General features: G+C 44.9%; 1 protein-coding gene across 2 annotated transcripts in view; it reads right to left on the bottom strand.

Moving 5' to 3' along the window:
* Positions 1-231: 231 nt before the first annotated feature.
* RAD50 (RAD50 double strand break repair protein) overlaps positions 232-27,184 on the bottom strand; it is a 54,399-nt gene continuing 27,446 nt past the window's right edge. Inside the window, exons 11-25 of one of the 2 annotated variants that reach the window (XR_005882991.1) lie at positions 26,899-27,056; positions 25,399-25,574; positions 24,654-24,891; positions 22,731-22,920; positions 20,979-21,105; positions 20,479-20,672; positions 18,106-18,216; positions 17,296-17,388; positions 17,108-17,221; positions 14,749-14,876; positions 13,475-13,699; positions 3,550-3,635; positions 2,524-2,670; positions 1,450-1,583; positions 232-482 (exon numbers count right to left, since the gene is read on the bottom strand). Coding sequence is in view for 1 of the 2 variants with exons in the window: in XM_040971496.1 (XP_040827430.1) it covers positions 296-482; positions 1,450-1,583; positions 2,528-2,670; positions 3,550-3,635; positions 13,475-13,699; positions 14,749-14,876; positions 17,108-17,221; positions 17,296-17,388; positions 18,106-18,216; positions 20,479-20,672; positions 20,979-21,105; positions 22,731-22,920; positions 24,654-24,891; positions 25,399-25,574; positions 26,899-27,056 (2,304 nt within the window). In the remaining variant the exon portion in view is untranslated. The remainder of the gene's footprint in view (positions 483-1,449; positions 1,584-2,523; positions 2,671-3,549; positions 3,636-13,474; positions 13,700-14,748; positions 14,877-17,107; positions 17,222-17,295; positions 17,389-18,105; positions 18,217-20,478; positions 20,673-20,978; positions 21,106-22,730; positions 22,921-24,653; positions 24,892-25,398; positions 25,575-26,898; positions 27,057-27,184) is intronic. The other variant, XM_040971496.1, reaches the window with a different exon arrangement.

Below are 27,184 nucleotides of genomic sequence, written 5' to 3'. Positions count from 1 at the left end.
CCCCAGGGCACAGTCAGCGAGGCGCCGCGGGGGGCCTGGCTGCTCTTCAGGGCTGCTGTGGAAATCGTGCAGGGAGATGCTGTGCTGTTACGTGGAAGTCAAAGCGGCACAGCAGGGAGAAGCACCTTCTTCCAGGAGCTGTCGGGGGCTGCAGTAGTCTGAGGGGAGGGGGCAGTTAACCAGCTTTTATGATTTCACAGCTTCTCAAACATCCACAATCCTAGACACAAGCACCTTTTACGCCCTGTGTTTTATTGCTGACCCAGCTCTTTGGCAGTTTCCGTGCCGAGGGATTTTAATGAACGTAAGACCCCAGGGAGTTCACGCTGCACTTGACGATCTCTGAGCACTGATCAATGTTCTTCTTGATCCTGTAGAATTTCTCCACATATTCAGAACGTCCTAGAAGCTCCACAAAGTCTTCATCATGAGTGATAACCAGAAGCTGGAAGTTTCGCTGCTGTGAACGACTTTTTATTATCCTGAAAAAAAGGTGTATTTAGAATATTTTATTATCTAAGAACATAACCCTTTCTTTTGCACAGGCCACTGCAAACCCTGCCAGTACACGTGTCTGTGTGTGAGACAGACAACCTGGTTTTTCCTGGCCACCCTGCAGGAAGTGGGCGGGGGCGGTGCCTGCGCCCGACTGTGCACAGCTGAGAGGTTCTCATTCCGTTTCCCTCGACAGCTGCGCTGCGCAGCCTTAGCTGACCAGTCCCTCAGCAGGGATTTTCCTGACCTGTTACTAGTTCTCTGTAGAAGAAAACTCTTCCAATAACGAAGATAGTCCAGGTCGGGGGAATACCGCTGCCGTCCTCTGAGCTGGCATCACTGCTGTGACACCTAGGGGCCCCAAGTGGGTGGAGGGGGTGCTTTTCTGCTCAGCAGCTAGCTGCTAGGGGAACCCGAAAGACTCTTCACTCCTTGTTGCCATCTGGCCTGGGGCTGGCTGCACGGAAGCCACCCCGGGCTCGGCGGCTCACCCTGCTGGAGAGAGGTGGCCGGGGGCTGGGAGACAGGAACCACTGCCCTGTGCATTCTGGGAGCCAGGAGCTGCCACATGGCTCCTCATCCTAGGGAAAGGCCTTTCTTGTGCCAGTCCAGGCAAGAAACACAGTGCCCAGCAGCAGGGAGTGTTCAAAGCCACCTGCTTCAACCTGCTGCAGAGTGGGAGTTCTGTCCTCCCAGCTTTCACATATGAACAGGGGGCGAAACAGCCCCCCCCCCCCCCCCACGGATGTCTCACTACTGTCTTCATGGCCATGTGGTTCCACTGTTGGTTTTTCAGGTAAACCAGGGCCAGGTGCCTCTAGCCATGACTTTGACAGCAAGCAGCTGGCGAGGCATGGGACCTATCTGTGGTTGCTGGCCAGCATCTCATTCCTTTACTGTCTCAAGGTGAAGCCCAGGGCCCAGCCCCTCCACCCTCCGGGGCAGGACACCTACTCCACCAGTGCATGTGCGAGCGACTCGATGTTCTCTCGGTCCAGATTTGTCGTGGGCTCATCCAAAGCAAGAATGCCGCAGTTAAGGCAGAAGGTTTCAGCCAGGGCCAGGCGAATGATGAGTGAGGCTAAGACCTGGAAAAAACACGTGAGCTGGATACCCATGTCACCTCCCCCCACACACAGGCAACATGCGGACCAGAGGGGTGGAGAGATGCCGGGGACACTGATGGTTGGGGGCACCCTATCTTGTGGCCCCTCTAGAGAGGTGCCCCGCCTAGGCCTCAACGGCATGCTTCAGTGCACTGGCAGACAAGGTGAGAACTCAGCATAGCGGGTCCTCGGTTGGAGTGGCCGGCAGTGCACTCTGCTGCCTGCTCAGCTGCAGCTAACCGAGGGACAGGGCAGGAGAGGCACTTTCTAGGGCCAACGTCTGCAGACAGAGCTCCAGGCACGGAGGAAGTCCTGGGAGGCCCAGGCCGCACATGATTTGGAGAGCATAGGCCTTCTCCCTGCTGCATGGAGCATGGGAGAGCCCCCTTTCCAGAATGAAAGGGCCTCAGTGCCAAGATCCTTGCTAAGTCTGTGGGCCCCGCTGGCCTCTAGGGTGCAGAATGGGGGCTCCCCTGTCCCCCGACCCCAATGAGGTGATCCTTGCTTATTTCCTTCCCTTAAGCTAGCTACAGAAGCCTACTTTTGCTCAGAAAGTACTTGGAATTCCAAGATACCATGCTAAACTCTGTTCTCATTACTGCCAAAGCAAGCAGCGGTACTGATTACAGGTCACAAATTGGTCATTTTTACAGGTGTGGATTTCCATAGTAATCTGCAGATGCCTTCAAGTTTGTCTGGGCTGACCATATACGCAGAAACTGGAAACAGACCACGCAGATAATGCAGGTCCCCTGTCCTAGAGGTAACGGTGCTTAGTGCCGCAGGGTGCCAGCCAGTGTGGTCAGCAGGACCATGCATGCTCTCCGGGGTACGGGGACCACTGCCTTGGCCCTGAGATGTTCGTCACCCCGGGCCGAGCAGCTGGCACACTGTTCTCCAGGCAAGGCAGCTCCCAGGTTACCTGCCTTCTGCCCAGCACTGCATCGTCCACGCATGTCCAAGGCTGTGTCCCCCTTCAGCATCACCACACGGTAATTGTAATTCCGCCTTTTATCCGAAGCTGAGACGTTTTCATCAGCATCAGAGCGAATTTCTATATATTCAATATCTGACACAGAGAGAAGATTTCAGAAGAACTGACAGGCTGGGATTTCTTCATTTAGGGGTGCCCATTTCCATGCTTGGGAAGTGACCAGGATGCCCCCAGCAAGCCTCCCTAGGGCTGTCTTAGCTCCCCGGGCAGGGCCTCCTCTCACTGTGCGGGGGCACATCCCTTTCTGCACTACGACACAATCTAGCTCAGTCTCAGAAAATGCCAAGGATGCTCAGGGGGTGGAGGGAAGGAAGTCTGGCTGAGGAGAGGTCCCAGGGGAAGTTTTAAGAAAGGGCGTTTGGGGTGTGCATGGTGGTGTATCATTAAGGCTCAGCCGGGGTGCTGGCATCTCCTATGTGCCCCAGTTCTAGCCGCACCTGTTCCACTTCCCATCTAGCTACCTGGGAAAGAATGGAAGCTGGCCCCTGCACCCACACGGAGACCCGCAGGAAGCTCCTGGCTGCAGCTGGGCCCAATGCTGGCTTTTGTGGCCAGGTGGAGAGTAAAGCAACAAATAGAAGAAATCTCTTCCTTGGGGCAGGCCCGGCACCGTGGCCTAGCGGCTAAAGTCCTTGCCTTGAACGTGCCGGGATCCCATATGGGCGCCGGTTCTAATCCCGGCTGCTGCACTTCCCATCCAGCTCCTTGCTTGTGTCCTGGGAAAGCAGTCGAGAACGGCCCAAAGCTTTGGGATCCTGCATCTGTGTGGGAGGCCTGGAAGAAGTTCCTGGCTCCAGATTGGTGCGCTCCAGATTGGTGCAGCACCAGCTGCTGCACCACTTGGGGAGTGAACCATTGGATGGAGGATCTGTCTGTCTCTCCCTCCTCTCTGTATATCTGCCTTTCTAATAAAAGTCTTAAAAAAACAGCATTGGAGCTAGACCTGTTCATTACCTTGTCCGCGGTAGGTGCTTCGCCAAAGATCACGAATAATCTTATTGATCTCCTCCATTTTCATACTGTGAAATTTCATTATTGCTCTAGAAAAGGAAGCCATTTATACTTTAATGGAAAAATAACATGAAGTAGTACTTACTAGAATACATATTGCTCTATGTAACAGAGCAACTTTCACAGAATTTTCAACTCTCAAAGTTGAGCATATAAAGAACAAGAACCGGGCCCGGCCCGGTGGCGCAAGTGGTTAAGGTCCTCACCTAGCACGCCCGGGATCCCATATGGGCGCCGGTTCTAATCCCGGCAGCCCCGCTTCCCTTCCAGCTCCCTGCCTGTGGCCTGGGAAAGCAGTCGAGGACGGCCCAAAGCTTTGGGACCCTGCACCCGCGTGGGAGACCCAGAAGAGGCTCCTGGCTTCGGATCGGCATAGTATCGGCCCGTTGCGCTCACTTGGGGAGTGAATCATCGGATGGAAGATCTTCCTCTCTGTCTCTCCTCTCTGTATATCTGCCTTCCCAATAAAAACATAAAATCTTAAAAAAAAAAAAAAACAAGAACCAAAAAAATTTAAGCTGTACCTATTATTGGAGATCCCTGGATACTTTAGTTCTCGAGGGTCCCAGGCCTTCCCTATCAAATTATTAAAAACAATGGGAACTGGGGCCCAGCCTAATAGCACAGCGGCTAACGTCCCCACCTTGAATATGCCAGGATCCCATATGGGCGCCGGTTCTAATCCCAGCAGCTCCACTTCCCATCCAGCCCCCTGCTTGTGGCCTGGGAAAGCAGTCGAGAACAGTCCAAGTGCCTGTGTGGGAGACCTGGAGGCTCCTGGTGCTCTGGCGCAGCACCGGCCGTCGGGCTCACTTGGGGAGTGAATCATCAGATGGAAGATCTTCCTCTCTGTCTCTCCTCCTCTCTGTATATCTGACTTTGTAATAAAAAAATAAAATCTTTAAAAAATACCCCAATGGGAACTTCATAAAACAACTAATCAGTAGATGAGTGTAGTGGATTAAAGGGAAGGGCGTGCATCAGCCAGGGGAAGCAGGGATTTCTGGAAATTACTACCTTGTTATTCCTCTTGTTACCATGCAGGTCCTGTATTTATTCCAGAGTGCTGGTTCAGGGGGTGACTCTGGGCTGAGGTCAGGCTGAACCTCACCGTTTTCTTCTGCCTTCCTAACATTCACAATCCTACATCTAAACATGTGTAATAACTTCTGTTTGGTTTTTAAGGTAGTTTCTAAACACTAAAAAGCAGAAAAGAAATGTTTGTAAAAACAAAAGTAGTCTGTCACCTTTCTTCAAAATGCACTTACTTGGGTTCTCTGGAACCAGGCCTGTGAGCTAGTGGCTGGGGCAGCTGTGATAAGAACGCACCCCCCCCTTCCCCACCAGAGGATGTGAGGTGGACGCACGCATTTCCATCGCAGGCCTCTTATCTGATTCATACAAAAAAAGAAACTGAATGTAATGCTACAACTGCCTCTGCAGAATCATTTCATGATCTTCTGGTTCACCAGCAAAAGAGAAATGACTCAACATAAATATATTTTCAGTATCAGATGAAGGACTGCGAAGTAATAAAGACATTAAAAAAAATGGTCTGCTGCTTGATGAGAATTCAACAAGTCTCCATTTTCTACTAGCTCCACGCATCTCAGTCTAACACTTCATGCCTTCCTCCCCGCCCCCGCAAACATTTCTGTCTGAAGAAAAACCACACGCTCACACTGAGGAGTGCACTCTGTAAAGCCTGCCTTTCCATAGCGCATGCACCTTAATCCAGATTTTGGGGTGTGGCAACATCTACTTCTTTGAAATGCAGAGGGGGAGACAGACACACATCTTCCACCCACTGGTCACTCCCAGTAGTCAGAACTGCCGGAGTCGGGTCAGGGGGAATCCAGGCGGCCTGGAACTCCATTCAGCTGGAGTGACAGAAGTTCAAATGCCTGAGCCCTATCTATTTTTCCAGACACATCAGAACCAGCATGAGGAAAGTAGAGCAGCTGGGCCTTGAACCATTAACCCATAGGAGATGCCAGCTTACCCTGTGGTGGCACAGTGTCAGCCCCAAGTTATATTTTTTCAAAGTCGTATCAGAGATCAGGAACAGGGTCCAGGGCTGAGGCAGGTTAAGCTGCTGCTAGTGGCATCCCAGGCCAGGTACTTGTGCAAGTCCTGGATGCTTTACTTCCAACTTAGCTCCCTGCTCATGCACCCAGAAAGAGATGGGCCCCTCCACCCACGTGGGACACCCAGACAAAGCTCCAAGCTCCTGGACTGAACTGGCTTAGTCCCATTACGTTGCAGCCTTTGGGGAATGACCTAGAGGATGGATAATTGCTCTCATTCTCCTTTGCAACGCTTTCAAATAGATAAAATACTGCCACCGTGGTTGGCGGGCTCCAGGGGGCGGGGGGCAGAGGTGCCTGAGACGTGCACAGAGCGGCTGCCACACGGACCTCTGATGACGGCTGGACTGCCAGCCCCCGCCAGGAACTCACAACAGTCCCAGGGGAAGGGCGGTCACAGACAGTGGCTGCCAATGAGTGCTTACCTGGTGTAAGACACAATATGCTAACTAGTCTACGTGATCTCAGTCCTGTCAATGGGAGCTAAGATGTTATCTCCAGTTACCATTAACAAAAGTGAGATCTGATGAAACTGGTAACTTACTCAGAGACAAGTGGCTAAGCTATTGTCAGTTCTTGAAATGATAGTTCAACTAAACAAGCAATCAAAATCCCCTGTTTTTAAAGTCACCAGAAACGGCAACTCTTCAAGATATACTACTTTTCCAAGTGTATCAAGTGTTCTATGGCACAGAAAAACAGAACTAAAGAGGGGAAAGTACAGGCCTGTTTTGCTTATGAATATACACATTCTAAATAAAAACAAATGTCATAGTAAGGATATCAAAAAATACATAACAAAATGTTTATCCCAATAAAAATTATGCAACAGAGAAAATCAGTAACTTTTCCTTCAAAACATTTATGCAATAAATTCTCAAAAAAAGCAAAAACAAATGTTTGATAATTTTTAGCAGTTCTGAAAACAAAAACAAAACCAAAAACACATAACACCTCTTCAGTTAGTGAAAGCAGAAGGAAGTGTCCTTAATGTGCCTGACTCTTACATACCCGCAGCAGCAGGCAGCACCTACGGGGCACAGGCCACACAGGTGCCGCCTCTGCCAGCTGTTCTACAAGCCCGCAGGGCTGCAGGTGATGAAGCTCCTGCTGAGAAAAAGTAACGGTGGTCAAATTACACACACAAAAGCAGTGTCATTTTCTAGTAGCAAATTCCAATGGGAAGCACAATAGAAAAAATGATTCTACTCAACAGAAACTTCAGATTATAAAAACTATACAGTTATAACATTTGATATATAACTGTAGCAGTTTAGGGCATGAATAAATTAAAAACTTAGTGAACACAGAATAACACAGAACTATGTACCTTCCTGTTACACCTGAAACCAAATGAAAAGATTTCCAATGGGTTGGAAAGGAGACAATAATTAACTGTCAGTATTCTTCATCAAATTCCAAATGAATGAAGAGGGTTCAAAATGAAACATAAGGAAATTTTCATTTTAGAGCTAAGGAATAGAAAAAGAGAAACTATAAATAAAAACACCAAAGACTGACAAAATATGAAAATGACACCAAAAGGACAAATGACACACTGGGAGTGGGTAGTTGTAATATGCTTGAAAAGGATTATTATCTAGAATCTGTAAGATATTAGCACATATCACCAAGGCAAGTTAGTAGAAAAAGTGGCAGTCAGAAATGAACAGGCAATTCTAAGAAACACAGCCAACAGATGCACCAATTCATCAGCATTACAGAGGGGGCAGTCTTTGCACAACACAGTGCAAAAACGTGTATTTCTATATACTACTACTGGTGCAAACCAACTTTCTATTTTTGTTTTAAATATTTATCTGAAAGGCAGCATTACACAGAGAAAGAATACGTAAGCATACATTTGTATCCCCAATGGCGTCAAAGGTAAAAGCCAGGAGCTTCATCCAGGGACCCAGGCACTCGGACCAACTATGCTGCTTTCCCAGGTGCACCAGCAGGGAGCTGGATTAGAACTGGAGCAGCCAGCACATGAACCAGCTCACATATGGGATGTGGTGCTGTAGACAGTTTTACCCGATACACCACAGCATCAGCTGTGGACGGCACTATGGCATTAATCACTTAAAAACACACATCCCCCTCTGACCCAGGAGCTCTTCATGGTGCATGTGCACAAGGGTGCAGACTCACACTGCAGCCTAAGCTTATGAGCAAACCTACTGTATCAGCCATGGCTACTAAAGTGGGAAAACTCGTGTCACAGATTATGCAGGTATTGATAATAATATAGAAAGGCTAACATGTTTGAACACCAAAGTTTCAGCACGTGTTAAGGGGAAAAGAAAAAGAAAAATCCCTATGAGGTGGTACCATTCACATGAAACCAGAGCGCTCTGTGTGCACTGCATGTAGAGGCATTTGGCAGGATGGGAAAACATGCCACTGATGGAGTACCAAGTGCACAGTACATGCTGGGTGCTGCCATGGAATGAACTGGAGCCACGTGCAGTGAGCTGAACTATCATGAAACATGGGGAAGCATGAATTATGTGTAATACAAGGTTGAGTGAGCTAAATGGTACAAATTATTATGGAGTATAATAGAAGGAAAAATACATCTGGGAAGAACTTCATCAATGTGACACTGTAAGGAGAAAATACGAAAATATGTCTTAAGGGAACAAAACTCTTCAATTCAGTTAGAACAAGAGTGAGATGAAATGAGGGAAAATAAAGATGGACACTTCTTCTAAAATTAGAAGGGCAGAGGGCCAACAGAGGGACCACCTTTAGAAAGGTCTCCTGCCAGCACGAACAGGAGGCATGGTGCCAACTGACAGGAGTCCTGGGAGCAGGCAGGGAAGCAGGAGCTGCCTGTGGACAAAGAGCAGCATAGGTGTCACCCTGGCAGCACCTGGACTCCTCAGGGATTGAACCTGGGACAGCAGCTGGCACGCCACTGCCTCCACTCCCTTCTCCAGCTTCCTTCATGCACACACTGAGTGCATAACACTCTAGCATGCATTGAGTTGCCGATTCCCGGCTCTGGCCTGGGTTAGCTTTGGCTGTTGCAGACATGCTGGGAGTGAACCTATAGTCTGCTGGGCTGCCTTTCAAATAAAACAGTAGTAGTAGAAGCAATAATAAATAATGCAGGTGCAGGTCCTTCCCTGGGCGGAACCTGGTGGGGGCAAACAGAGCCTGGCTACAGCATCAGCCCACAACCTGCCTGCAAAGAGCGGGCTGTTACACGCACAGAGCAGTGCAGGGAAGCTTTGCTTTCTTTGTAAAAACTGCTTCTGCTCGTAAAAGAACCTCAAAAATTTAAGAAAATTGTGGCCTACAAATTAGTTTATATTTAACTACTCAGAGTCTGAAAGATTCCCTTAAGAATTTCAGTAACAAGGGCAGCCATTTGATCTGGCAGCTGAGATGCCAGCTTGGACACCCGTATCCCTTAGCGGGATCTGGGCTGAAGTCTGGTTCTGCTCCCAATCCCAGTTTCCTACTGACACACAGCGCCCTGGGTCACAGGAAACGACGGATCATACATCTGCATCCTTACTACTCTGTGAGAATCTGAGTTCTCAGTTCCTGTGCTTGGCCAGGCCAGTCCTAGCCACGCTGCAGCCAGGGAGTGAACCAACATAATAGAAGATCTCTTTCTCTCTCAAATAAACAAAATCTAAAAAAATTGTGGTAACATTCTATTTTATTCAAGAAGACAAATTATGACTTCCATGGTTAACTCTGGTGTGCACCACGGAAGACTATGGACATGAGTCTCACCGACGACAAGGGTCTAACACATTTCCTGACGAAAAAGACCTGCAGGTCCAGAAAGACAAAGACTGGTACCACTGAAACCATCTGCATGGCACTGTAACAGTGCAGATCGTTAGACAGCCGCTCAAAGATTTATTTAGGGGTCCAAATACTTAAGGCCATCCTCTGCTGCTTTTCCAGGGAGCCTAATCAGAAGTGAAACAGCTGGGACTTGAAGTAGCACCCATATTGGATGCCAGCAGTGTGGGTGGCTCCATAAAATGAATCTTTAAAAGATTAAAATAAAGAAAACCTGTGAACCTTTGTGGTACCCTTTACCTAGCACCCCCAGCTTCTAACATGATGTCACAACAGAGGCAACACCACAGGTCTCCCCATAATAACTTGGGCTCCTGCTGCCACTCTGAGAGCCACTTTTCTAGCCCACCTTGGGACTTGGCCTCTCCCACGGGAACTGCATACCTGCAACGCAGCCATCAGCATGTATCTGAGGGGCTGGGAAAATACCACTCATACAGATCAAACCCTCCCTTTCTAAAAGACTTCAACTGCTGCTGCTTTTCTTACCTAAACCAACTGTGCCCTCAAGCTACTGAGGAAGATGAGCTACCATCACATGAAAATCTGTACTTAAAAGTGCTCAAGGGCCCAGTGGCGTGGCCTAGCGGCTAAAGTCCTCGTCTTGAACACGCCAGGATCCCATATGGACGCCACTTATATGCTCCACTTCCCATCCAGCTCCTTGCTTGTGGCCTGGGAAAGCAGTAGAGGACGGCCCAAAGCTTTGGGACCCTGCACCCATGTGGGAGACCTGGAAGAGGTTCCTGGATCCCGGCTTCGGATCGGCATAGCATCGGCCGTTGCACTCACTTGGGGAGTGAATCATTGGACAGAAGATCTTTCACTCTGTCTCTCCTTCTCTCTGTATATCTGACTTTCCAATAAATAAATAAATCTTTTAAAAAAGTGCTCACTAAACGATGACTCTTCCCCAAACCCCAACTATTTCACTGTATAAAACACTAGGTGGAATGGCCAAATAGCTATATGTAATTTTTACCTAATAAAGATTAGCTCATAAAAATGATTAATGAAAACTAAACATATTCGGAAAAATATTTACCCAATATTGGACAAGCATTCTCATGCTCCTCCTATGAGAAACGTACAGTAGTACTGAATAATGACAGGTACGTTGTTGAAAACAGACTGTGACCACCGTGAGTGCCCATACCACCATCACGACATTGGGTACCCTTCCTCTTGCCCTGGCACCTAGCACCGTGGAGACCTGGGGAAGAAGCCCTCTTGCACAGTGGAAATGTTGGGCCTAGCAGAAGCAACTCCTGAAGGAGCTGAGTGCACCAGAGGACAAGAGAGCTTATCACAGGCAGGAATACCTGATAACCCGGGACCACCAAGCAGCAGACGGAGTCCCAGTGCTCTCTCCTTCCTGCCCCCCTCAGGCCACAAACAACAGGACAAAGTTTCACGCCCTCAATGCTGAAGTCAAGCAGATACTCCCATCTAGAAATGTTTCCAACGTGAAGTCTGTGCAGAAGATCAACACCTGCTATTAAATGAATTTTCCCTAGCCAGACTCTCAGACCACAACTTTTAAAATTCAAGCAATGGCTAACCACTGTAGCAACAGCAACAGAAAACACTTACTCTCACACCTCCTGGTTCTAACGTGCCCTCTGGACATTGCAGGAACCCTGGCTGTGGAGCTAAGCTGTACTCTCGGGCAGGAGACCAACAGTGAGCCCCCAACACAGTGCTTAGCCAAAACTCCCTGAATGTAGAGTCTGGAGCCCAGAATGGGCCCGAAAGGTAGCTGGCTGCCTCAGATGCAAAACTGCAAGAGCTATGTATTTCCACCTAATCACACTAAGCTCGACCCACTGGGCGAGTTTGATGTCTGGGAAAAAATGAGAGAACAGTGGGCACAGGGTAACACATTAGTAACACACTGTGACATCATTCACATCGATCCTGCTAGTTTGGAGTAACAACACTAGGTGATGCATGCTTTTCCCTTCTAACATGCCTCTGACCACTGCCGAAGCTTATACCTAGTGATGTTTTTAGATTACTAATAATAGATGGTAATCAGCTTTTCTTGAAAACGCACTGCTAATTTCCTGTGTTGCCTTAAATAGCAAAATGCAACAATCACACTAACTGCATACTTTATTCTAAGAGGCGAAACACTGAGGGAAATTTCTGGACCTTTTGGTGAGAAGACAAATTTAGGGTTCACATAACGCCACTGCTTGCAAGCACAAGCCCACAATGATGCAACTTTGGGGGGAATTTTGCTCCACTTTCCTTCTCATTTGTAAGAGTCCATCCAATTACCAGATCAGAGAATTCCGTAAACAGCCTCGCTGTGTCTGCAAGCCCAGCATCAGTGGCTGGAAAGCACCTTGTCCCTCCACAGCCTCTTTTGCCCGTGCCTGCCCCCTCTACAAGTGTCTGTCCTCACCATGCTCAGTCTGACGCCATGATTGGGACACTTTCCCCACTGAAATGTCCTTCCTTGTTAAAGACCCAAGTCAACAGACTGTGGAAAACCTACCCAGGCCTTCCCACCAGTTAGTCAGCAGCTTGGAGGGACAGAGTGAGATACTGCCATCATCCCAAAGTCTGACACCAGAGGAACGGAGCAGGAACAGGTGGTGGGGTAGGGTGGATTGAGCCACTGTTTGTAACACTGGCACCCCATAATCAGAGTGTTGATTCTGGCTGCTCTGCTTTCCCACCCACCGTCCTGCTAAGATGGCTCAAGTGGGGAGGTCCCTGCACCCAAGGCTGAGAGCCCAGGCTGGAGCTCCGGCTTTGGCCTGGCCAAGACTTGGCTGTTGTGGCCATTGCAGGAGTTAGCCAGTGGATGGATGATCTCTCTTGCTCTCTCAGAGAGCCAATCTGAAGCCAGGAGCTTTTTCTGAGTCTCCTACATGGGTGTAAGGTCCCAAAGTCAATCTATAAACAGAGAGCTAGATGGGAGGTAGAGCAGTCAGGACACAAACCGGCACCTGTATGGGATGCTGGCATTTGCAGTGGAGAATTAACCAGTTGACCCCTCCATAGTTTTCAAATAAATACATCACTTTTAAAAGTCACAGAAAAGATAAAGAATATCTATTAATCAGTGAGATCAATAATATACCCAAGAATGGGCAAAAGATAAGCATTTCACAAGACAGTGTCATCACTCACACAAGTGACAATACCAATAGAATGAGGGACTGCAAGGCCACCAGTGGGCCACACACGAGGACATCCACAAAACCAGTGCCAGCCGGGGCAGCAAAGAAAGCGCCTGCCTACTGCTAGTGATGCAGATTAGTGAAGCCATTTTGGAAAACAATTTAACGTTGCTTTAGAAAACTGCATGTACCCTGAACCTATTCCTGATTTGTAACTATTATGATGCCACTGGTCCAGAAGATCCAGGGACAGTGTTCCCGGGAGTGAGATTTACATTAGTGAAGGCCCGGGGTAAACGCCAGGGTGTAACTACAGCAGGAGATACAGTGCCACAGAACTCTGCAGTCAGGATGAATGAACGACAGCTGTAGGCACCACAGACAGATAAAAGAGCAAACCTGAGATGACTCCAAATACGACACCAATTTTAAAAGCCCACCAAGAAAAACTACACACATAACACCATTTTTTAAGAAAGCAAATATCCTTGGCATGGCCCCAGGGGGTAGGGGTGATGGGGGGATAATGTGGAGCTCATGGGGGGATGAGGGAAGGGAGGCACACCCAGCAGACGCCAGTGCATGGAATAGTAGAGTTCTGGGACTGCTGAGAGCAGCAGCATGACTTGATTTCAAGATTTGTTTTATAAATATTGTTTTGCTTTATAAATTATCTTCATAACTTAAGCATATGGGTCTGTAGATATATTCTATAGTATAAATGAAATATTCTATTTAATCAGAAAAGTTGGAAAATACGACTGAAACATGCTAGATGATATTCATCGCATTGGAAGCACATGGCAATCCACTACTTACTGGTCCAGAGTCTTATAATAAATGTCCAGATCCTTGTTCACAAGCTCCGTAGTTCTCATAACAATCATCATCTCTCTGTGCTTTTCCTCTGCATCTCGAAATTGAGGTTCTCGAAGTTCTTTCTTAAAGTGAATGATTTCTTCCTCATAACCCTTCTGCCGCCCTATTGCCAGACTGTGATTTCTTTTTATGTTTTCTATTTTCTCCTCCAACTTCTGGTGCTCACTGTTAAGGGGAAAAATGACAAACGAGGACCTCTTTTTAGCTTTTAACAACCTGAAGTGACAAAGTTATAGATCTCTTAAGATGGGTGTCATTTTCTTGAGTACTCGACAGATGGTAAAGCTCTGTCCTTGGCTTTTCACTGAAGGCTGCAGGAGTCAATTCCCTTCCTTCCCAATGTACACCTCCGTGTTTCTCCACAGCTCATTTTAATACGTCAAACAACTCTAAATTCAAGCAGACAAGTCTACAAGTAAGGCTGAGTGAGTAAGAAATCTGAATTAATTGAGCTGGTTCAAAATCTATGTATTTGGCTTCTTTTTACTGAGAGGCAAAGGGCCAGGGAAAGCTCTGATGAGCCCAGGTGACTCCTGAAATGCCATCAGAGCTGGCACTGGGCCGAGAATCCCTCCTGGCGGCAGGGATCCAATGTGAACCCTGCTGCCTCTCAGGGTACACACCAGCAGGAAGCTGGGACTCAAATCAGGACACTCTGATATGAGATGGGGGCACCCAAACCAGCATCTTAACTGGCCAAATGCCTGCCTCTGATCCAACCTTCTAGGCCACTGTCCTAAGAATGCGTAAGGCACACAGGGCAGGAGCAGCATCTCCCCTACAGCTTCAGGAAGGTAGGAACTGATGTCAATAAATGAGGGAAGAATCAGTCTGTTCGTTAAAAAAATTCATTCTGGTGTGTGCAAAACTACGATTGGGATCATCTCGACTGTCTCCACTGACCAAGCCCTGTGGGAATCCACCGCACTCAGGCAGGCCCACAGCCGCCTAGTCTCTATGCTTGGTACCACTGCTCTTTGCAACTGGCTAGAAGGCTGAACAGCCACTACTGCCCACTGCCACGGGGTGAGGTTACTTCCATATCACTCTGTAATTCAATTCTTAAAGCTGTGGATCATATTTACATAAAAACACTGCTTTATGGTAATTCTTAAGGTACACTAAGCTGAATCTTATATTCTTTTGTGAAAGAAATATTTCCTCACATTACAATAAAAAAGATCTTGAATTAAAGATCACTGTCAAAAGCTTACTTCTTCATTTGTAAAACCTGCATTTGTCCCATTTCCTTCAGATGTTGCTTTCTTTCTTCTTCAACTTCTTTTAGTTCCTCGTTTCTTTTTCTTAAAGTAAGATTGTCCTGTAGCCAACGTTCCTGTATCTAAATATAATCATCAAGTCACCGTTAATAAAAATCAACAAGTTACCAGGCTGAGACCAAGCAACTGTGGCCAGTGCCAACCCTGCCCTGCTCAGAACCACGTTCAGCAGAGAAGTCAGTGTGAAGCTGAGGGGCACTCCTGCTCATCCACGTACTGTGCTCCTTCCTGTGACTGGGGACAGACTTCTCCAGCTTCACAACAGGGAAATCGTTTCTTTTACATTTTTTTAAAAATTTCTTTTTATTTGCATGAAAGGCAGTGTTACAGAGAAAGACAGAGATTTCCACTTGCTGCTTCAGTCTCCAAATGGTCACAATGGTGGGGCTAGGCAGGTGGAGGCTGAGGGCCAGGTCTCCCACATGGGTGAAGCGGCCCAAATCTCGGGGCCATCTGCTGCTGCTTTTCCAGGTGCATCAGCAGAGCAGCAGTCCCAGGTGATGGGGGCTTCACCTGCCCTGCCCCTCCTCTTAGCCATGACCTTCATTCACCTGACTCCTATGGCCTTGAGGCAGCATATCAGACCTCATGGCAATCTTTTACATGCCTGATTCCTCCCTCCTCCACTAGATTCATTATTCTTTTTCTTATTTCTATTTTGCCTCATTTTCCCATCAATTTAAAATGTATCTGACATTGCTCTATTGCACGTAACTTGATAATTTCTGAAACAAGGTAAGTTACACAATAAATTAATACCATTGATCTACAAAATTTAGACCACTACCTTAAACATGGCCATCTTTCACACACACACAGATAGCTAGCACTATGGAAAATCCACTTATAAGCGACTTAAAACTACAGATTCTGTTCTACACACATCCTAAGGCTGTCCAGTTCTTCAGCGTGTCTTGGGTTAGGCAGAGATGCATTTCCTTCTGACTGGTATTTTACATATTTGAAGTTCCTGGTGTCACAGCCAGAGACCCAGCAGGAAGCTGATCAGGCTGATCTTTCAAGAGATTTTAACCACCACCTACAGCCAAGTGATTCAAACACTCAAATAGCCAAAAAAAAAAAAAAATGTTTTCAAGATCAGACTTTTACCCCTTTGTGAATTTATCCTACAAAAATGTTAGAATGTGTAAGACCAGACACTTTGCATGTATTCCACAACAAAGAAATGGTACATATACAAAAATGGAGTAATTTGTACCCTGAAAGATAGGAAAGAAAAGGGGCCAGCACAATGGCCTAACAGGGCTAATCCTTCTGTCAGCCAATGTCAGTATCCCATGTGGGTACCAGTTCTAGTCCTGGCTGCTCCACTTCCTCATCCAGCTCCCTGCTTGTGGCCTGGGAAAGCATCAGAGAAAGACCCCATTCCCTGTACCTGCATAGCTTCCAGCCCTGAAGCCTGAACTTGAAGCCACACTAATTCCATCAGTATCATCACCCAGTGAGGGAATGAATCAGAGCAGCTAAACGCAGGAACACAGTTCCTAGTTTGCATCCTAGTAGGTTATCTTCTTGTTCTTGTTGCTCTTGTTCATGCTAAGGCTACGACAGGCTCAGCAGGTTTTCCTGATCGTACAGTTTCTAGTCCAACCTCTAAGTCATGATCTAATGCCTGCTTTGATTAGCCGGAGTAACAGTGTTCCTGGCTAAGCCCTTTTGACTGCTGCTTTGATTCCTGGGGTTCATGTGGAAGCTCCCATACCGTGATGCAGACTCCAGTATAAGTCAGGGAGACACACAATAACACACATGTCCACCATATTATCCTACCACTCCTGCCCATTATGGCTTCATTCACAAATCTTGACCTCCATAATGACTTCCTCCACTATGTAAAAAGCTGTGTCACTTGCTCACATCATTGTCAGAAGCCAACTTTTTTATTTATCTACTCCAATCAAGAAGTAACAGTGGGCACAGCACAATGGCTCAATGGCTAAGACCTAGCCATGCAGGTGCAGGGATCCCATACGGGTGCCAGTTCATGTCTCGGCACGTTCTAGTATATGAACTGAAAACGACTGTAGGAACAAATAAGAAATTAGCAGTAATGACATCTCGGTGAGACAGATTTAAGAAAGAAACACTTAATTTTAGCCTTTATGCTTAAACTTTTGTCACACTAACCTCGTATGAAAGTAAGCATGAAAACCAAAGCATGTTATGGGAACTGTTTTCTGTACTGTTTGCATCTACTGGAGCATCCATGGAAAACAAGCCAGACATAGAAAGTAACGCAGTGAGTGCACGAGGCAGGATAAGCCCAACTTACCTTCTGTGTGTCAATGTCTTGTCTCATGATTCCCATGTCTTTATTTATCTTTTCTTTGTGTTTCTCACATTCACTTAGTTGATCTATAACTTTATTAAGTTCAGTTTCTTTTTGCTATAAAAAATAAAATTCTTTCAGTACATAAAATAAAAATATAACTAAGTATATAATTTTAAGGTTTAAATTACCTTCTTATAGTCATCTTTCCCGTCCTGAATGTAATTCTCAATGTCTTTCATATAACCATGAATATTCTTAACCTTCTCTTTGATGTCATTCAGCTGTGGAAAAAAATCGCACACTCTCATTGGCTGGGTCTCCTGGCACCGAAGAGCAGAGTGCAGTGAAACACAGGCTTGGGGAGAGGAGCCCTGGTTTCCAATGGCTACCACCGACAACTCCATGACCTCCGACTAGTCTCTCTATCATTTATGGCACTGGATTAAATAATCTCAGTTCTATTTTTGACCAACAAAGTAATTTATTTAATCTTTTTTCTAATAAGAACTTCTCATGTTAAAATTCTGCCATGGATCTAAAAACACCATTTATTACTTCTATTGTTGTTTGGGCCCGGCGCCGTAGCTTAGCAGCTAAAGTCTTCGTCTTGAATAAGCAGGGATCCCACATGGGTGCTGGTTCTAACCTTGGTAGCTCCACTTCCCACCCAGCTCCCTGCTTTTGGCCTGGGAAAGCAGTCGAGGATGGCCCAAAGCCTTGGGACCCTGTACCCGTGTGGGAGACCTGGAAGAAGTTCCTGGCTCCTGGCTTCGGATCGGCATAGCATTGGACCGTTGCGCTCACGTGGGGAATGAATCATCAGACGCAAGATCTTCCTCTCTGTCTCTCCTCCTCTCTGTATATCTGACTTTCCAATAAAAGAATAAATAAATCTTTAAAAAAAATTATACTGTTATTTAATTTCCTTTGAAGTAACAGTGTATAACATGGTACAAACTAAGTTAATATGGTTTCATAAATAATAAATGAAATCTTACTTTATCCTGTGCTACTTTGTTGCTTGCGTGTTTTTTGCTAACTAATTCTTCTTTTTCCTGCTGGAATTTCTCCAATGTTGTTTCCAAAGGGTTTACCTGCTCCTTAGCATCCTAAAAATAAACAGGAAATCGCAAAACATTTATCATATAGATATTATTCTTGCACTCTTTAATAAAACCACTTCCTACATCCCATGCTATAAAGTCTCGTTTTCTCCTTGCAATGGTCCTATGAGGAAAGCACCACTATTTTCACCCTCATATTTCAGATTAGTCCACAGGCAGAGTGATGTGCCCAGGGCACTGAGGAGCCAAGGTAGCAGCCAATTAACTAACCCAGTCCCAGAGTTCACTCTTGTTCTAAAAAAGAACATTTACTTAAAAGGCAGAGTGATAGTGAAAGGGAAGAGGCATAGAGATCTTCCTCAAATGGCCACAAGGTCTGGGGCAGGGCCATCTGAACCCAGGAGCAGGGAGCATCAGCCATATTGGGTAACTCAGAAGTGGAGCAGCAAGGACTCAAACTGGTATTCCAATGTGAGATACCAGTGTCCTGGGGAGCAGCTCAACTCACTGTGCAACAAAGTGGGGCCCATGAGTTCATTCTGTGAAGCAGTCTGACACTGCCCCAGTCACTGACTCGACTCTTGGTCTACAATGTATGCATCTATACATAATTAAGTGTCCTCAGACATGAGTTGTATGAGTTTATTAGGTGCCCATATCAGCTGTGTGATCAAACTGGAAAGCTCCTTCAGTTCAGGGTTCTTCTTTGTAGATGCAAGTATGTTGCTAAGAACGTCTGTGGGCCCAGCAAGGTGGCACGGAAGGTAGAGTCACCACCTGAGATGTGGGCATCCCTCACGTCCAATCCTGCCCCCTGCTGATGGCCTTGGAAAAGCAGATGAACACAGCCCAAATATTGGAGCCTCTGCCACTCTTGTGGGAACCCAGAAAGGCTCCTGGCTTCAGCCTTGCCCCGCCCTGGCCATTGTGGCTATCTGGGCAGCAAACTAGCAGATGGAACATCTCTGCCTCTCCCTTTCTCCAACTCTGACTTTGAAATAAATGAATAAATCTTAAAAACGCTTGGGCCTGGGAGCTTATGAACTACCAAACGATGTAGATACTGTACGGTAATTAAAGCATCCTGAGACACTGATGCTGGTGTGTCTTACCTAATGCAAAGGAAACTTAAAGTAATAAGCCACCTCACAAGTCAGAAGTCCCTTAATTTGCCTTGTAATGTTCACAAGATGAAGATCCTGACTTACGTAGAAATAATTACGCAGTAGTATTTCACTGGGTAACTTTTATACTGGGAGTGGTATGACAGGACGGGAAATAATCTGTCCACAGTGTTCAAAAGTCTATGTGAAGATCAACCCTGCTTCTACATGAACTTTGACAATCATGATTATTTAAAACAAAATCTTAATTTCTTTTTCTGTAAAAAGATTGAGACAATGGATGCTTAAGGCTGAGGTGCTTCAGTTAAAAATTTTGCATCTGCAAATTAACACTAATTTATATCATACTCAAACTGATTGTGAGTAATCCAAAACATACTTAGGAAATATCATTTATTGTAAAAGATATTAACTAATCTGATTAATTACTAAATGAACATATTTCATTCTGAAAAATCAAGCTAAGATTACTGTTTCTAAAACTGCTGACAAACTGACTGAATCTTGGATTTGCTTAATCTAGATAATGGGTAAGAAGTGCATTCCAGGATAAATTTCAAACAAAGGCATTTATCTGAAACCCAAAAGGTTTAATATGCATTGCATGTAAAGAACGCCTAGACTTGAATAAGAAACCACTCCAAGCCCCACGTACACACTACCTTGTAGAATATATATATATATTTCAAGAGAAATGCAAAGTGAAACTACGATATCCTTCAACAACCAACACAATTGCACAAATTTTAAATGAGTTACAATAAAGTATTGGAGGGTATGTAAAACCACAGGAAAAAAAAAAAAAAAAAGAAGTGCATTCCAGGACAAATACAGCTTAGTGCCTGCTCACTACGTCTGGGATTGGGCAGAGAATGCTGTGAATGACAAGTGCCTGTCACAGACACAGCATTTGTCAGACTAACGTCCCAGACAAGTATCATCACACAGAGCCATCCCACACACTTCCCTGCTCCAGGAACACAGAGTTCAACACGTTATCAAGCAACTGGTTCTTGTGGATATCATCGTCAGTCTTCTTTCAGAAATCCTGATTTATGGGCATATATTTGGTTACTCAGGAATCATACCAAAAATGATCTCATTTTAATTTGACCCTAACTCCGGGCACTGTCAACATTATCAAAGTCTAATGTAAAGAACAAACATGCAGGAAAGTTCTTGCCTTTATCTCTCTGAACAAAGACTGAACTTCAGTGGACAACTCCACAGTCTGCTCTTCCAGCTGCTGTCGACGCTGCAAATTAGTGGATATCTGAAGTTTCTCTGATTTAAGCTCATTTGTTATGCTTTTTAGGTGTTGTATCTGTTCTTGCTGGTCCTGAATGAGCTTCCGATTCAATTCAATCTTACTGGTCACTGCATGAAAGCACATTGACACCCTGAGTAACACAAGGAAACAGGAGGGTCTCAGGAATCCATCAAGGCCTTCGGCAGACCTCACCAACTGCAACCAAAATGTGGCGAGAACACCGTTAGCCCCTTGTGGCCACTACAGGACATGCAGGACTGGAAAAGCACAGCTCATGATACTTGCCTACTACTCAAAATGCAAGGAAGCATAGAGCAGCTTTTCAGAAAAGAATAAATACATTGAGCTAGAAGGAACAACAGGAGCTGATAATGCCGAAGTCTTTATGGGTACATGAGGAAAAATTACGTTACCTGTATCTAATTTGTGCTGTTTCTCTTGTTTTTCCTGGTTCACCTGCTGAACAGTTCGATCTAAGTCTATTCCTTGTAGCTTAGCTGCTTGCTGTGCGATTTTTCTTTCAACATCTTTAAGTTCCATCTGAAGAAAAGAAGAAAGTTTAAGAAACTTGCTGCATAATCACTATTCAAAAATTTCTTAGTAAAATTGGGAAAATAGAAACAATTTTTAATAATCCAAATGACATGACAGTAAGCTAAAAATGAAAAACAGCAGAATTACATCTTAATTTCCATAACTTATGAATTAAAAAATTAAACCCAGAAAGGTAAACTAAGTTGTTCGTTGAGGCTACATGATGTTTATAATGGAGAAATTTTCTTTTCAGTAATTTTTTTAGGGGGGCTCGAATCTTTTTTTTTTTAAAGATTTTATTTTTATTATTTTTTTTTTTTATTGGAAAGGCGGATATACAGAGAGGAGAGACAGAGAGGAAGATCCTCCGTCCGATGATTCACTCCCCAAGTGAGCGCAACAGGCCGATACTATGCCGATCCGAAGCCAGGAGCCTCCTCCGGGTCTCCCACGCGGGTGCAGGGTCCCAAAGCCTTGGGCCGTCCTCGACTGCTTTCCCGGGCCACAGGCAGGGAGCTGGAAGGGAAGCGGGGCTGCCGGGATTAGAATCGGCGCCCATATGGGATCCCGGGCGTGCAAGGCGAGGACCTTTAACCACTTGCGCCACCGCACCGGGCCCAGCTCGAATCTTTTTAAGGTAACTTTTCCCCCCAAGCTTTATTTATTTTTATTCGAGAGAAGGAGAGACAAAGATCTTCCATCTACTGGTTCACTCCCCAAGTGGTCACAACAGTCAGAACTGGGCTGATCTGAAGCCAGGAGCTTCTGGGTCTCCCATACAGATGCAGGGTCCTAAGGCTTTGGGCCATCTTCTACTGCCTTCCTAGGCCACAGAGGGAGCTGAGAGGGAAGCAGAGCGGCTGGGACATGAACCAGCGTCTAAATGAGATACTAGTGCATGCCAAGTCGAGGACTTTAGCCACTAGGCTACCATACCAGGCCATGGAGCTAGAATTATAGCATAGTGGTTTAAGTGCCCATGTACAACACTCATATCTCACGCAAGCACAGGCTCAAGTTCCAGTTGCTGAACTTCCTATCCATCTCTGCTCATGTACCTGGGCAGGCAGTGGAAGAGAGCCCAAATCCTTGGGCCTTTTGCACTTAAGTGCAGAAGCTGCATGCAGTTTCGTGGTTCCGGCTTCTGCCTGGACCAACCCCAGCCATCATGGCCACGAGGGGAGTAAACCAGGGATGAAAGATATCATCCCATCTCTTCTTGTATCTCTTTCAAATAAATAGAAAAAATTTGTTTACTTGAAAGGCAGTTACAGAAAGAGAGAAATCTTCCATCTGCTGTTTCACTTCCCAGGTTACTACAACAGCCAGGACTCGTGAGGTGGAAGATAGGTGCTAAAACTCCAGCCAATCTCCCACATGGGTAATGGGGATCTACAATTTCAGCCATCTTTCCCAAGTGCATTAGGAGGAAGTGACGGATCTGGGAGTCGAACCTGCACACATATGGGACTCTGGTGCAGCTGCTACACCACAGAGCTAACCCCATGAGGGGAAATTCTGAACACAACTGTTTCTAAACCGTATCTACTATTTTTAATACTTCAGCCATCTTTCATATTCAAGTCACCATGAAATAAGTTTTACTCCAATTCAAACTCTAGCAAACTCACCTGGAGCCTCTCCATAATTGTAACATCTGTCAGACATACTTTAGCACTTTCTTCTTCAGGCATTATTGTGCCCAAGAGAGTTTCCTGTTCTTCTATGTCATTCTTTAGGCGTTGTATATCTCTATTGACATTCTGTAGTTTATTTCTTAATTCTGGTATTTCTTTCTCCTTCAAATCTACTATGCTTTGCCTTAACAGAAAACACACAATTAAAAATAATCTGATGCTCTCTCATAATTAGACTAAAGTTATGTATTTTTTGGCAGGAATATCATAGAAGTGACACTGTATCCTTTCCAGATCATCAGATCACTAGTTAAGCTGGCATCAATACACCTTATTACAAATTCACCTGGGGAAGGTGGTGTACTCAGTTTTCTCCACTGTTAAGTTCCTATTTTTCTTGTTTGAATTATACACCAACACTGTGTAATTACACTGCTTTTCCTCAAAATTCTGCCGCTGAGTTTAGTAGACCTTGATAGATCTTTCCTGTAATAACTAGTGTTTTGGTGCTGGTTAAGCTGAGAGATACGCTACAGATCAACTCATATAAAATATCAAGGCCCATTAGCAGGGTAAGACACTAGGTATGCCTGCATCCTATACTGCAGTGTCTAACTTCAATTCCCGGCTATTTTCCATACAGCTTCTGGCTAACAGTGCCCTTGGAGGCAGCAGGGTATAGTCCAGGTACATGCAGATCTGCTACACACTTCGGAGACCTGGATGGAGTTATGGCCTCCCAGCTTAATCTGACCCAACCCTGGCTACTACAGGCATGTGGAAAGTGAACCTGATGACTAAAGATCAATATCGCTCTGCTGCTCTGGTTTTCAAACAAGTAAAAAACATAACGTGTGTCAAGGGTATGAAACACAAAAACTAGTTAGCTGTTGCACTCAGGAGGCTAAAGAGAAAAGAGGGCAGTGTCCTGACACAGTATTAAAGGAAAACTGCTACAATGTAAACTTGGCTTATAATTCAACACTAACTTCCTAATTTTGATAAATGCATTGTGTTAACATCAGGACAATCTGGGTGAAGATATTCCTAAATACCCTGTACTAATCTTGCAATCTTTCTGCAATCACATCTGATTCCCTATTTGAGCCACATCATCTCACAGAACCATAAACACCATAAGTCACTGTTGTGAGGCACTAAATTTTGAGGAGGTTCATTAACACAGCATTTACTAACTGGAACAGATAAAGAGCTGTCACACACACCTTCAGTTATCGAAGTTAAATACGACAAACTGTGCATGGTCCTTACTCTGGGGAGGGGCGCGGTGACAAAAAGAATCCTAGTATAACCTAATGTTAACCTCTGCCATTTGCGATAGATCTGTGCAACATAGAACTAAAGACACATTTCCCCAACATGCCCATTCTACCAACTTCAAGTTTTATTTGTCTTTTTCTTTTTAAGGTGCTATCTTATTTCTCTACTTCTTTTTTCATGCTCAAACTATGGCTTCCGTCTCATCAACTCTATGGCCCAAATAACCTGGTTTTCACCCTTAATGCCTGCATTAGTTATCTGTTGCTACACAACAAAATGCCCTCAAAATTGGCAGCTCTGCAACAGGAGCACTCAGTTGTCTCAGACAAATGGGGCAGGAAAATGCCTGTCTTGAGGTCTCTCGGTAACCTGCAGTCAAGCTGTCATCCAGGGCTGAGACACTGAAGAACAATCCCTGAAAAACGTGCTTTCACACTCTCCGTGAAACATCAACACCCAAACGGGACGCTGGACACATCTCAGCCATCAGCTTTACCTCCTATACAACACCTGCCCTGTTCTCTTTCCTTTCTGTTCACCCAGCAACTCCCGAGTGCCTTCCATATGCCAGGCACTGCACAGCACCTTCTGCAGTGTCGCTGCCACCTGCAGCGTAACAGTAAACAGTCTTCTCACCTCATGGGCACAAGTCCCAGCATTTCATCTCGCCGCTTTTCTTTCTTCTTTAGATCTGATTCTGTTGACTTGAGTTTATCTGGAGCAAGCCGTAGTTTGGATTGCAAATCACTGATGACTTCTTGTAATTCAGCCTCTGTCTGAAAAACTCTCTGACAGACAGGACAACACGACTGGTTTTCATCTGTCAGCTGAGTAATGAACTGGGAGTAAACAGCCGTGGCCCCAGCAAGCATAGCTATTTTAGGAAAATAAACACATTTCCGATGAGAAAAATATGAAATATCATTTTGTCAACATGGTTATGTCTTTTTCTATAATACACTAATTCTTGCTTCATAAGCAATGCTACTAACAAATAAAAATCATCTGATAAATTTTTTTCCCAAAAGGCATGATACATTCAGATTTGCCTAAATCATTTTCAGCTAATATACAGTAAGTACAAACTTACTGAACATTTTCTATGTGCTGGCTAGTATTCAGAGTTTCACAATCCATCTTATTTACTCCTGAAAAGCGCAGGCAACAGCTGTGTCCTTACTTCACAGGCTATGACTATGACACCTAAGAAGGTTCCCAAATATTGCCCAAAGTCACAATTTGAGGAAGTTCATAACCAAGATAAAACTCAAGTCTCCTGGCTCCATAAACTAGTATTAACATATCCCATCCTTAAAAGTCACCTGTGAACACAAATCCAAAACCATTGAAGTGCCGTAATAACATAAAGGAGATTACTCACCTCGCTGTTTTGAGGATTTTTCAATGTCCTCTTTAAGCCTATCTAAATCACTCTCAAAATCTTGGCTTCCACAAACATCAAAAAGCTTGTCTTCATAACTTGACAGTTGCTCTTCCTTTCTTTTTAGCTCATTGTTGATATGATTTTTATTTTGCTCAGCTGAAGCTAGCTCCTTGCTAAAGTAAGGATACAGAACATAAATTCAAAGCATCAGAGGAATGGTCTGAGTTAACACATACAAGACAAATTCTACCAAGAAATGATTACAAGGTTTCAATGTCATGACCACAGGCTGGGACACTAATCCTGGGCTGGTGCCAGAAAGAGGGGCATGGCAGAACTTTGCCTGCTTTCTGGGGATCCCCAGTCTTAGTCTATGTTAAGAGACATAACAAGAAGATGCCTGCTGGGCATATTGGAGGAAGGGAACAGAGTAGAACATTCTCCTAAATCTCTTTAGTCTCTGTCACAATACCAACTTCCCTACTCACCTGTAAAAACAAAAAACCCTTTCTTTTCTTCCCTCCTATTGCTGTCATCTGCTTCTCTTCTAATGGCTACTTCTTAAAAGATTTTGCTTACTGGTTCAATTTATCTCTACCCCAACTCCTGAAATTCATCCTAGCCCAACCTCAAGGCTCACACTTAGTGGAGTTTTTCTGATGCACAGGTTATATTACACTATGAAGTCCTGTAATTAGTTTAATCCACTGAACTCCACACATTTTGTTTCAGACGGATGCTGAGTAGGTATACACTTCACCATCCTACCTCCAGTGAATAACAACATCATTTGGGAAACTGGTAACTTTCAGCATCCTAGCCTACACAGACTACTTCTCATCAAGAATTGCAAAGATTTAAGTGTCAAGTGCAGTCTTCACTCTCCCTCTAAGGGAGCACTGAATACTATCAACCACCTCCTTGGGGGACCATCTTCCCAAGGCAACCCATGTGCCACTTCTCTGTTCTCACCTGGGCTCCCCGGACATGCCCCACCGTACTTCACCTGTTCTTTGTAAATACTGGTGCTCATTTGGAATCTAAATCCTCCTCTTAGAATTCTCTCAAGACAACATGGTCTTTGATGATGACTTCAATCAGCCTTTCATTATCCCAGTCTCCTGAATTTCAAACTCCAATATTCTATTCTCTCACTGACACTTCCATAAGAAATACAAATTTAACATGACCCAGACCAAATCCACTATCTTTTTAAATTGACCTTCTTGCCCAACTGTCACCCAGAGTAACATGAGAAAAATAATTTTTGTTTTTCAAGATGATCACTCACAGAAATTAAGACAACTTTAGAATCTCTTTGAAACCTACAGATTTTCAAGGAACAAGAGGCCCAAATTACTATTCTTTATTACTAACATTGTAAAATAAATGGAAGTAAACCACCATCACATATCACTGTCAAAAAATTACTTTTAAAAATAAAAAATTAAATCACAAGAAATGCCTATTGTATCTCAAAATACTGCAACCACTTACTTCAATTTGGCAAGTCTGTCTCTGGTCTGATTAATTTCTTTTGATTTACTATGAAGCCAGTCCTCAAGCTGTTTTTTGTTGGGAAAATACCCCAACAGTGAAGTTAATTCATCACTATGCCTAGATTTTATTTTTCTAATTTGTTCATCTTTGTCAACCTGTAAGTTCAAGAAAAAAACAAACAAACAAAATATCCTGAAAATAAAGCTTGGTATATACATATTACATCAGAAATGAAACTGTACAATAATTGAAGTTTTAGGCTTAGAAAAATAAAGCTATGCAG

The sequence above is a fragment of the Ochotona curzoniae genome, unplaced genomic scaffold (genome assembly GCF_017591425.1).
Source record: "Ochotona curzoniae isolate NIBS_2020 unplaced genomic scaffold, NIBS_Ocur_1.0 contig_1, whole genome shotgun sequence".
Taxonomy (NCBI): domain Eukaryota; kingdom Metazoa; phylum Chordata; class Mammalia; order Lagomorpha; family Ochotonidae; genus Ochotona; species Ochotona curzoniae.
The sequence above is the reverse complement of the archived record's forward strand: the minus strand, read 5'-3'. Positions and strand labels throughout refer to the sequence as shown.